Source organism: Danio aesculapii, chromosome 21, assembly GCF_903798145.1.
Source record: "Danio aesculapii chromosome 21, fDanAes4.1, whole genome shotgun sequence".
Lineage (NCBI taxonomy): Eukaryota > Metazoa > Chordata > Actinopteri > Cypriniformes > Danionidae > Danio > Danio aesculapii.
The window spans coordinates 6,089,282-6,102,578 of record NC_079455.1 but is presented as its reverse complement, the minus strand read 5'-3'; the positions used below and the strand labels follow the sequence as shown (position 1 = coordinate 6,102,578).

Below are 13,297 nucleotides of genomic sequence, written 5' to 3'. Positions count from 1 at the left end.
AAGAACGCAGCATCTCATTTCTCACAGGACGTGTTCTCTGTTCTCACGGTCTCCCGAGTTTGTTCTTCCGAGGTAACTTGGCAAGAACAGTCTCCACAAGAACGCAAGTCCGTTCTCTGCGCTCTTGGAATTGAGAAACAGCCAATATGGCAAGCTGAAAAGCTAAAAGTCCTCCCAAGACAATCTTCGATATAAAGGTGAGTGTTAACCTTTAATGGATTATCAGATTAATGTTCATGGTTTTAATCAAAGCAGCCAACAGTTATTTATTATAGCTTTTCATTTTTGACTAATAACTTTTTAAAAATGTATATCAGTAGCAAATCATGAAGAAAAATTACTAAAATACCAGCAATTCCAACATCCAAGCAGGAGACATTTGCATTCAAAATTATTCCAAGAAACAAATGTAAATTTTTTTGCATATTTTTATTGTGTTCACTAAATATTTAATCTGAGACGGGAAAAAGGAAAAGAAATTGATGTCTTAATGAGGCTTTCTGACAAAAATACAGGCAATTAACAGGCAATCCACTGACCCGATCATGTCTTTTCTGATGACTGATTCCCACATGCAAAGACAATTGTAAATTCAGGACGGATGTTAAAATTTCAGTCATATCCAACAGGTAGAATAAACGTTATGAAAATACCTTCGAAACTCATCTGTAAAAACACAACAACAGCGTATGTCCATATCAAGCCATAAGCCTGAATGAGTATTGATTGAATTCACATTTCCTGTTATTCTTTTATTAATTAAAACAATACATTTCACAAATAAAGGTACAACAATTGTCAACCTTTTACAAAAGGACATTTTGTCATTTATAGGTACTAATATGTACACTTTACGGTACCAATATGGAACCTCTAGGTACAAACCTGATACCCCAGTGAAAGCTTTTGTACCTTTATTTCTGAGAGTGTAGAAATGGATGCTATTATCATGATATTTTTTATGCAGACATTGGAGAACCTTAAATAAAAAAGTTACCAATTGCTGAGACAAGAATAAATGCTAGATAACGGTAAATGAACTAGTTACTCAGCAGTATTAACACTATTGTTTGAAGTTATACGCCAAGACAAAAAAAAGAAGAAAGGAAGGAAAGAACGAACAAACAACAAAGTCTCAGATGCTACTCAACCAGGTAGATTAAAGCATCTCCAATGTCCACTTTCAGGCCGTTGTCGCTCATATGAACTTTGTTTTCTTGCAAGCTGATGTGGAAGACTGAACTGTTTGAGACTGGAAGTTTACCTTCCTCTTCCTTCCCCAGAACTGGGATTCTCCGTGGTCCGAGAACAGGATCCTCATAACGCATCAGCTTCACTTTGGATAAATCTGAAATTTTACAATAAGATTATTAGAGAGGAGGAGAAAATTACATTGTTCTCTACCTCAAAATCTATATAGACCTTATCCTGGGAGTAGCAGCCCAACATAAATTGTATAAACAAATTTAACAGCACCGCCATTCAACACTAAAGAGTCAACCTTGATCAGAATGAGCTTTATAGAGTGGAGGAACTATGACGTCAACATGTAGGCTAATCGGCTGCTATCATAAAACTGGTTTTCTCGATAAAATCCCAATAGGATTTTCCCATAGGCTTTTCGAAGATTGCGAATAATAAGCTCTGTGTTCAAACACTGCTCATTACACTTACATGCTTTGTCCAACCGGATAATCCTCACACGAAAATACAAATTTCAGCACTTTTGGATTTTAAATACAAACACAAGAGTTGAAAAGCTAACATTAGGCTATAAATGGACTACAGAGCCTTCAGGACGCTCGCCTGTGACGTCAGCACCACCCTGCTACAGACGACTTTTCAAGCTTACTTTTAGAAATATGGTCCATGACAGATTTACTCTCTCTGTTTATTACACTATAATCCACGCTATATATTATAAACAAATAAATACGCAAAAACGCATAGACCTACGTGCCTTTTGGATAGGTTTTTACATAAGAAATACATTTTGTTTTGCTTTACGGTTGTTGTAAAAGTTTTGAAACTCTATGTATAAATGTGCTTACATAATACAATCCTAAGATATATTTAAATAAGTGTATCGCTCGCGTGCACACAGCCCGCTTACCTCAGTAATAGATGACAGAAATGAGGCGTGAGGGACAAGTCTATTGAATGCCTGAACAACAGTCAATATTCTTTTTTTCGTCACGAAGTACACAGAAAAGCAGCCCATACAGTTACATATGCTATACATTTTAGGGAGGAGTGTACTATGACGTAGTTAAATGTGTTCAGATGAAGGAAAAAAAAAAACAACGAAAAATCTATTGATCACCTTAAAATAACAGTTAATATGCAAGTAATTTTTTCCCCATTTATTGGCACGTTTACATTACTGAGAGCAGGAAAGAGACAGACTGCACGGGTAAGCAGTATCTTCTTAAGATCGTTTAATTAAAATAAATGATCAACAAATTATGAATTCCCAATCAGAAAAGTTCGACAAACTATAAAATACTATTTAAGAAAATTTACTATTTTAAAAAAAAAAATCCAAATGCCCAGCGCAAGCGGGCTGCGCTCCAGACCAGTTCAGCTCGATGACGTATAATGTCTCCGACACCGCCTGTAGTCCCATTTAGCAACTTGATAATAACCGTCTTTTTAAAGAAGTGTAACCTATTAAAAAAAATCAAGAGTGTGATGTAACGGATGTGTTTTATGTCGTAGAATAAAACATGAAAGTATCTTGAGTTTGTGTTAGCCAAGAACCTTAATTAAGCGATTAAACTGAAAAAACCCATTGACTTTGGGACGACGGAACTGGAACTGCTAAAATGCCAACTCGCTTCCGGGTTTTTGCATACAAATTGACATCATAGTTCCTCCACTCTATTGCCAAGTGAGCAGATTGCAGATTTGAACTAATGCGTAGCCGTTTATGCGCAGATCCGCTATTTGTGCGTACACGCGCTGAGGGTTCATGTGAGAGACAGAAAGAGACTTTACCATATACTCGGAGAGGATGAACTGACATCAAGACTAGATGCAAAATATGTATACACCCTACACACCATAAGAACTGGTTAATGTAAATTCATGTATCTAATTTAAATAGTCTAAACTTTTTATTTTGCATTATTACTATTATCAAATGTATTATCTGATTTTTTTGTCATTTATTACTTATCTACTGTATTGTTATTATTATTTATTTGATATTTTTTATTTGATGATGTTAATATATTACATATTTAAAATGCTTTGGCAATACTGTATTAAATGTCATGCCAATCAAGCGACTTGAACTTGAAAATAAACTTGAGAGTGAGAGAGAGAGAGAGAGAGAGAGAGAGAGAGGGAGAGAGAGAGACACAGAGAGACAGAGAGAGAGAGTTTTGCACGCTGGAGGAAGGACGACACCATGGCTGTAGTATTTCTGTTAGACTGGTAATGTTCCGTTTTAAAAATATTTTAGATGTTGTTGTTATGAATGGGTTATTTGCACAGAAGTGTTGTTCAGCCACTGAAATTTTCCGGCAATGGATTGATGTGACTATTTTCACTTTCATAAAGAACCTTTTACAGCATCGACAATGTAGATTTATATTTAGTTTAACAAAAAAAAAAAAAAGCATCAGTAAATATCGCTATTCCACCTAGCCTGCTTTACTGAGGTGAAGTTGTTTTTATATTCACATCGGTTCATTTTTGAACAGTGACAACCTGTGACGTGCTCCCTATAATGTTTACCATTCACTCTGAAATAGCATGTAAGTATGGCTTAGTAATGAATGTAATTCCTATACGCCACCAGCCAAGTACTAGTTGCTGAGTGAGGGTTCTGCTGTCATTTTTAAGGTGCGCGCGCTCGTATTTCAGAGATTTATGCTAGCCGGTTAGCATTGCCGCAGATCACCTACTGCACCTATAACATAATTTATTCATAACAACTGTAGGCTATAGGCCACTTGGAATTTGAAACAAAGAAATAAAATAAGTCCTCTGTAACATCGTAACATCTCAGCACTCTAAATAGGCCTAGGTACATCCACTTAGCCTTTAAATTGGCCAACACACCAATAAAAATAAGTCTTTCCTAACAAATTAAATTAAAATAAATTCTAACTTATGACGGGTATTTGGCAATAATGAAATTAAGATAAAGGCTCTGCGGGATTTGTATTGCCACTTCTCTTCACAATCTGGCCTTAAGGTGGCGATAAAGCTGAATAACAAAAGAATAATGCCAACATTAGCCTAAACACTCTGTCTACATTATACATTTATGGTTTAATTAATATTTAGTTATAATTTGAAAGTCCTTTACTCACCAAGATAAGGCTACGTGTTTTTGTGGAGGAACATTATTGAATCCACTGTAAATGGCTTTAGCGAAGTCCTGCGCTCACTGATGGTGTTCCCAGCGGCACTTAACACCCTTTCACTGCTGCTGCTACTGGCTGAGATGCATAGTACTGATCTGGCTAATTTTGCAAGGTTTCAGTAGGACTGTTTGTTTATCATCCACCAGCCAAGAACATCCATTTCATTTTCCATGACAGCGGTTTCAATGTAGCGAGTGACCTCATCATCTTCCCTGTCAGCTTGCTGTACATTGCTGTTTAGCGCTCTACTATAATACGCAGTGTATGAGCGACCGCCTAAATACCCTGGCGGCTAGAGTGACCGTTCTTTTTGAACTGACGGCTGGCCTGACCACAGTCAAAATTCGCTCTTTTTGACTTCTCATCATCATTTGTTTTACCTTTGCAGGGATGGTTTTTAATGTTGTAACAAACGATTTGATTACTTTTCCGCACTAATCGAAATGCATCACATGACTGTTCATTTACTGCACAAGCCCAGCCCGGTCTGACTCAGTCTACAATTATAGATATTAAGCCAGAACCCACCCGAACCTGTCAGGTTCCTTTGTTTCCTTAAAATGGTTTTTAAAAAATGTAAACTGCTTTTATTCTAGCGGGAATAAAACAAATAAGACTTTCTCCAGAAGAAAAAATATTATCAGACATACTGTGAAAATTTCCTTGCTCTGTTAAACATCATTTGGGAAATAAAAAAAATAAATAAATTTTAAAAAAATCAAAGAGGGGCTAATAATTCTGACTTCAACTGTGTATTATATATATATATATATATATCATTTTGATTGTTTGTGAATGTAAACAGATGGATGAAATTGCATGTGCATCACTATGTTAAATCTTACGAATTGGCAACAACACACTGCTAACTCAACCAGGCCTTGATACTTTAGGCAGGCCATGGCCAGGAATGACTTAATTTGGGAACATTTGGAGTTCATTCCAAAAAGAAAAAAGAACTACAGCAGAGGCATTTGAGGGAGTTCAGAAACAATATCTACTAACAATTTTGGGAATAACTTTGTGCTTTGGAACTTTGCAGATCTTTTTTATGATCAAACGGCACACACTAAAGAGGATCAAAGTATAAAAAGCAGAAGAGGAATCCTTTAAAACTTACTTGCAGCTTCAACTTTGCCCAAAACGAATGTAAATAAGATTTACCTTTGATGCCTCTGTTGACTCGGGATAGTCTGCGAATGATGCTGTCTTTGCTGTCTCCCTGTCGGATGTCTATCTTGGTGGAGAACAGACCGTTGGATGGCTGAGGGTTCACCAGTGAGATTATCACTCCAGGCTATGGGACAAACACAGGTCAAGGTTAACACGGTGCATTTATGGCTGGTACAATAAACAGATTAATGTCATCAATGGATTTTCATATATTTACTTATTTAGCACACACATTTGGTTTTTGTAAATGGGCTACAAGCACATTGACATTTATCTTGAATGCCATGATATTATAAACGCGCTAAATTTAAGATCTGACTAGTTTAAAATCGATTTTCTTTATTGCCTGAATGAGACGTGTTATAAAGTGGGTCTCTCACCAGACAACATGCGTTAAATTCCATTATTCCATGGTCTGTTGAAATTCTTGATTATGATTGGCTGGAGGGTGTGCATTATTTTCGTTAAAACACACAGGTAGTTCCAGTCAGTTTTGATCACAATTCGAAATAAACAAGTGTAGTTACCATAGCAACCCGCATGCGCTGCACAGGAAACGGATGAGGACTGTTAATGGCGAATGGGAAATCCGCAAATTTAAGAGTTCTCAATTTAAGAGTTTTTCAAGCGAGAATATAGTTATTTTAAAGTCAAATCCGCAGTTTGTGTATAAGGATAGCGCGTCTTTAAAAATATTGGAAGCTCTATATCTTATATTGGAAGCTTTATATTGGCCAGACCTTCACAGGACCTGCCGCTGGATCTAATCTCTTGCATCTCTGTTGTTAAAACGTGATGTATATTAATTTTTTGGTGTATCAACAGTCAGTCTTTGGTCTTTTGAACCTATTATTTGTTCTCAGCTAAATTTTTTGGCAGATCGCAGAGATAAGTTTTATAATTTATTTATGACCGTAAATAATGTAATACTACATTGATCCTGAATGTTTGGCTGATTGCTTTTGTTTTAAAAAAAGATAAATAAAGCAGAATATTCTCTTACCTGTCCCGATATGTTTTTTCTTCTGTAAAATTTCCCTAACTTACATATTGAACAGCAGAGATTTCTGAAATAGGCTTTGGCTGCTATTCAAAATGCATCTTATATGCCCTTGAACTGGTGTTTCACACAACTTTGTGAATGTTTAATTTCATGTGTATATATTAATGTGTTTTTAATAATCGTAACGTTATTCTACTCAAAGCAACGTTTTTTTTTGTTAAATCAATTCCATGATATCAATTTGACTAGCCTAATCATTTTATTCGAAAGAGGCATAATTACACAAAATTACATTATTTACTTAAGATATAAATGAATATTTTCTTAAATGGATTTTATAAAAACTGAATTAGCATGTCACTAGCATGTTTTTAGTATAAACTAGCATGTTGTTAGCATGAATTAGCATGTTGCTAGAATGTTTACAGTATGGATTGGTATATTGTTAGTATGGATTGGTATGTTGTTAGTATGGCCAATGTAAAGTCAATGGCAGTTTTTTTTACAATAGATGTCTATGGGACAGTTGCTAAGGTGCTGTAAGTGGTTGTTAGGGTATGACTAGTAAGTTGAAAGGTCATTAATGATAGGCGGATTGGTAGACTGAGTTAAATGAGCCCAATCTTAAGTCTGTATGACAGTCTGGCGGACAGTTATGAGGTCATAAAGTTTGGTCCAATGTTAAGTCAGTGGAACTTTTCCGAATTTTACCGGTCAGTTTTCGGAAAACAGTAAGTCGGATCAGTTGGAAAAGATATAGCAACCCGTGTCAGACCAGTTTGGAGGTTAGGTGTTAGTTTGGTGGTTGCAGTATGAACAGTCTAGGAGAAAATGCATATAGAATTTAGTCTCAGAAGTAGAAGATGGAAGAATAATAAGTTTATGTAATGTAACAGTATATTGCTTTCTCAAGCCACCATAACTATACTGTAATTCAATTACACCATTAATGTCGTAAAAGGAACATTTTTAAACAGAAAATAGTCACATTAACCATTCACCAGAAGCTTGTCGGTGGCTCAAAAAGACTTGCCATGCATACAGCTCATTGCAGGGACATTCCATAGATTTCCATTGTTTTTATACTGTAAAAACTGCTTTTTTCATTGCCCTTTCTGAAAAAAAGCCTCGATGATTTATAAGCCTTTTGAAAAATGGGGACATGGGGAATGTCCTAATAAGTGACCTTCTCTTTAAAGTACCTGTCATGTCACTGAATGAGTTTTTGTTGGACGTGTATAGCAAATCTCGGTAAAAATGGTAGTCAATTGCCTAATCCACAAATAATTTAATTATAAAGGACACTTCATAATAAACAAAACGACCTTTTCTGTCTTTTTGGTTTGTGTACACCAGGGGTGACCAACCCTGTTCCTGGAGATCGACCTTCCTGCAGATTTCAGTTGCAACCCATATCAAACACACCTGCCTGTAATTACCAAGTGCTGTTCAGGTCCTAATTAATTGGTTCAGGTGTGTTTGATCAGGGTTGGAGCTGAACTTAGCAGTAAGGTTGATCTCCAGGAACAGCGTTGAGCACCACTGGTGTACATGATGCTTTTTCACCATATCCTTATACAGAAATAAAATTGACTGTATTAATTTATAAGCATTTTAATATCTCCACGTATGCTGAGCACTAGACCATGAGAGTGAGAGGAGTCTTTGAAGCATTACCAGTGCCTTTCTAAAATTAGCTCGTCTCTAGCTGCATGTAGCACAGGACAGATCAACCATTAGGAAAAAAAAAGAAAAAGAAAACCCAGACACAATAGATGGGGCTTTTGTGCTACAGCTATGACAGGGCCTCTGTGGGCTCTCATCATCACCTCAGATCTGAAGACACAGAACGGTTTCCCAGGGCAACAGTCCTCCTTCACTTTCTCATCCGCTTCAGAGGCAAACACAACGTCTATCTGGTCCAACTGAAAGAGGAGACCGAGACAGAAAGAGAGGTCAAAGAGAAACAATGACACTGGTTATCACTTGGCTTCGGACTTTATTAAATCGTGGACTGGTTGATGCAAATATGAATTTTTCTTAGCTTTTCTATTTTGTAAGACATTTTAGAAAAAAAAAGACTATTTTGGAGAATAAATCATCTGAAAACTGGACTGTGATTTTATTTGATAATGTTAATATTTACCTGCCATTGATCTCACAAACAATGCATCCTGAAAGTATCCATAGCGCTTCACTTTTTCCACATTTTTTATGTTACAGCCTTATTCCAAAATGGATTAAATTCATTTATTTCCTCAAATCTCTACACACAATACCCCATAATGACAATGTGAAAAAAGATTTGTTGAAATTGTTGCAAATTTATTAAAATAAAAAAGCTGAAAAATCACGTGTACATCAGTATTCTCAGCCTTTGTCGAGAAGCTGTAAATTGAGCTCAGGTACATTCTGTTTCCACTGATCATTCTTGAGATGTTTCAGCAACTTAATCAGAGTTCACCTGTTGTAAATTCAGTTGATTGGACATGATTTGAAAAGGCATACAGCTGTCTATAAGGTCCCAGGGTTGACAGTGCATGTCAAAGCACAAACCAAGCATGAAGACAAAGGAATTGTCTGTAGACCTCCGAGACAGGATTGTCTTGAGGCACAAGGCTGGGGAAGGTTACAGAAAAATGTATGCTGCACTGAAAGTTCCAATGAGCACAGTGGCCTTCATCATCCATAAGTGGAAGATGTTTGGAACCACCAGGACTCTTCCTAGAGCTGGCCGGCCAGCTAAGCTGAGTGATCGGGGGAGAAGGGCATTAGTCAGGGAAGTGATCAATATATTCAATGGTCACTCTATCTAAGCTCCAGTGTTCTTCTGTGGAGAGAGGAGAACCTTACAGAAGGACAACCATCTGTGCTGCAATCCACCAATCAGGCCTGTATGATAGAGTGGTCAGACAGCAGCCACTCCTTAGTAAAGGGCACAAGGTAAGTTAAGTAAAGGGATGTTTTTCAGCAGCACGAACTGGAAGACTAGTCAGGATAGAGGGAAAGATGAATGCAGAAATGTACAGAGATCCTGAATGAAAAGCTGCTTCAGAGTGCTCTTGACCTCAGACTGCGGTGACGGTTTATCTTCCAGCGGGACAATGACCCAAAGCACACGGCCAAAATATAAATGGAGTGGCTTCACAACAACTCAGTGAATGTCCTTGAGTGGCCCAGCCAGAGCCCAGACCTAAATCCTATTGAACATCTCTGGTGAGATCTGAAAATGGCTGTACACCGTCAATTCCCATCCAACCTGATAGAGCTTGAGAGGTACTGCAAAGAGGAATGGGCCAAAAGACAGGTGTGCCAAGCTTGTGGCATCATATTCAAAAAGACTCGAGGCTGTAATTGCTGCCAAAGGTGCATCAACAGGTTTTTTTATTTTTAATAAACTTGCAACAATTTCAAAAACTGTTTATTCACATTGTCATTATGGTGTATTGCGTGTAGAATTTTGAGGAAATCAATGAATTTAATCCATTTTGGAATAAGGCTGTAACATTAAAAAATGTGGAAAAAATGAAGCGCTCTGAATATTTTCCGGATGCATTGTAAAAATAAAATAAATCTCAAACATGAGAGTGAGGGCCTTTTATGATCTCCATCCTTTGATTTTGCAGAACTGTACATTTAGATCTCCAAAAAGTTACCTCAAGTGAGTTAGTCAGATAAACAATGTTTTCCAGCAGAACAGCACGCTCATCGAACTCCAGTTCTAGGTCAAGAACCCTGGGCCCGTTTTTCTCTAGGTTGTCCTGGAAACACACACAAAAACCAAAAACAGAAACAACTGAATCAATATTAAGACATTTTAAACATGACCTAAATTTGTATACCTAGCCAGGGTATATGCAAAAATCCTAAAGATAACTTCAATACCCTTTTAAGACCTTCTCAGAATATTTAAGACCTCATCGCCACTTCAAGTTCTAATAAGTATCAAACCTTTACCTTAATAAACAGTTGTTAAAAAACAGTTGTAGTTAAATAAATCAAAATGGAGCACAACCACACAACAGAACTCAGATAAGCTTGGAAGAAACAAAGCTTGAAAGAATAAATTACGTGGTTGTTTTCAGCTTCAGTCCCTGTTTAAACTCGTATTTCTCCAACCAGAATTACGCAAACTTGCATTTACAGCCGTCTGTTTCGCACTATGGTTTCGCTACATGTGGAGAGCGTCACATCACATTCCCATGTTTGTCGCAAATTAAATATATTTATGCTTTTTTGAAGTCAAACATTTAGGACAACGCTTGAACAAAATTAAGACCTTGTAAATACGTGATTAGGACTTCTTAATACCTTTTAAGGGCCTTAATTTTCTCATAATTAATTTAACAACTTTTAATACTTTAAGACCCCACTGACAATCTGCTAGCAAACAAGCAAAAAAAAAAGTTGCTTTAAAGGTGCTGTATTTAAGTTTTTGACTCTTCTAAAGCATAAAAAAACATAATATGTAAATATTTAAAAAACATGCCAAGTGAACAAACATGTTTATTTGAAAAACAATGCTGAAGTCAGTTTTTCTACTCTGAATATGTTGGTTACGTGCCGAAACGCTGTCTTTGTTTTGGTTCTTTAAAACCCGCCCAATGCCATTTTAGCCAATTATCTTACAGCAGCCCAGGTTGCCTTGTTGGAAAACAGAGAATTTCATTCAGAAAGGCTCTCAAAGCATGCGTTCATGACCAAAATGCGACCTCCGGTGGACAGTAGCAGACTGCAAAATGAGACGCAGATTCAGAGTTCCACATGAGGTTATTAATTAGAAAATATTATAAATATTACAAACGTAAACATTAGGTGAGCAGGCTACATTGTAACCGCGAGTCCTAACAAAACGCTACGAGATGAGATTTGCATGGTTAATCAATTTGGCTGTTTGCACCAGACGCAGCATGACAGAAATTTAAATCCAGCCAATCAGAAGCACAGAATATGCACTCACTTACGAAATGGTAAAGTTTATAATCTAATTAATACATATTAAACCTCTATAACATTATTAAATGCACATGCTGAATCACTGATATGTGTTAGTTTGCAAAGTTCAATTTCAAACGGTTTATTTCATTTTCAAGATCTGAGGTGAACTATCTCCTGCTGCTTTCAGTAGTACAGCAATAAATGTCATGTAAAATGGCACTCAAGTACACAATGTTAGCATTTAACACTGAATAAAGCACATGAGGTGTACCTGAGGTGATCATTGTCACTTATTCTGTTGATCACCTGTTTCTAATATATCAATTCCAGGTGTTGGCAAGAACAAAAACTCCTTTTAATATGGAAAATACTCCTATCGTGTGCCATTGCTTTTATTTAGAACACGATTTAAATCGTTAGGCTCGAGACTCGCTCCTGTTGGTCATCAATCTGGAAACCTGCGCTTGCATTTGTTTTGATCCAGAAATGCAATACTAGTTCAACCACTGGGTGTCAAACTTGCGTACTGCGCGTTTAACTACTGCATCCACGAGGTAACTTTTATTAATTATTAATTAAACCCTTTTTACTTGCCAGCCTAACGTTCCAGTTTTCGCTTATTTTATGTAACAGTGAGTTGCTTAAAAGTGACTGAAACACACTGATGTTTCTTGATGTTCTAGAGAATTTGGTTTCACAGTTGAAGTGAAAATTATTAGCCCTCCTGGGATTTATTCTTTTAAAGACCAAGGAAATTAGTTTTAAATGAACTGTTTTAATTTTTTGCAATAAGGTTTCATTAGTTATTATATTTACTAACATGAACAAATAATGAACAATATTTATCAGCAATTATTAATTATAGTTTAACAACATTTACAAATGCATTAACATCCAAATTCATGCTTGATAACATGAACTAACAATGAAAAACTGTATTTTAATTAACTAACATGAACGAATACTGTGATAAATGCATTGTTCATTGTTTGTAAACGCATTATATACCATTAACTAATACAACACTGTAAAGTGTTACCCATAGGTTTCTTCCGAGGAACATATGAATATCTATATATATTAATATATTAATATATAATACATTTGTATTTGTATGGCTGGAATAAAAGCTGTAAAAATAAAACAGAACTCAAGTATTAAACTCCACTTGTACCTTTATCATAGCTACAAAGGGCATCACTCTCTTCATGTATTTCTTCAGCTCAGGCATGGCTCCAAGCTCCATGGCGATGACCTTATTGTCAGGTAAAGCTCCATTGTTGCTCTGTAAATGACAATGGGAAAGAATGACTGTTTGATCGACAGCTCATCAAGACTGAATCTTCTAAATTCAACTGTGAAATACCAAGTAGTACCATAGAAATATAATGAAATTAAATGTTTATATTTCAGCAGTGAACTGGCACTGACAATATAAGCCAAAACATCAGTTGAATTTGTTATTCAGAATCAAACATATTCAGGTAATTTGCCCTAATGGCCAGCCCAAATACATCTTTGAAGATTGTTTCAATTGGCACACTTTAACATAAGAATACCAAGCTATGATAAAGATGTTTGTACCTTGTAATGTTTGCCAAGCAGAGAGAGGGCGCTGTGCTGCCAGGGCGGGTAGGTCTTTGCAACATAGATGGTGCAGTGCGTGGGCTTAGCTGGTGGTTTGTTGTCTCCCTTCTGTGATTGACATAGAAAGCAACACTTCAAGATTGTTTAAAGTCCATTAAACAAGAAGTACTTTGAGATAATGAAGATTTATTAATGAAAACAATTCTAAATACTAAACTGA

The 13,297-nt window shown here is 36.4% G+C and overlaps 1 protein-coding gene across 1 annotated transcript in view; it reads right to left on the bottom strand.

Moving 5' to 3' along the window:
• Positions 1–410: 410 nt before the first annotated feature.
• Positions 411–13,297, bottom strand: part of lars1b (leucyl-tRNA synthetase 1b) — a 76,754-nt gene continuing 63,867 nt past the window's right edge. The window contains exons 27-32 of the mRNA XM_056446130.1: positions 13,075–13,185; positions 12,665–12,775; positions 10,209–10,313; positions 8,382–8,477; positions 5,541–5,673; positions 411–1,348 (exon numbers count right to left, since the gene is read on the bottom strand). Coding sequence (XP_056302105.1) covers positions 1,143–1,348; positions 5,541–5,673; positions 8,382–8,477; positions 10,209–10,313; positions 12,665–12,775; positions 13,075–13,185 — 762 coding nt within the window. The 3' untranslated portion in view covers positions 411–1,142. The remainder of the gene's footprint in view (positions 1,349–5,540; positions 5,674–8,381; positions 8,478–10,208; positions 10,314–12,664; positions 12,776–13,074; positions 13,186–13,297) is intronic.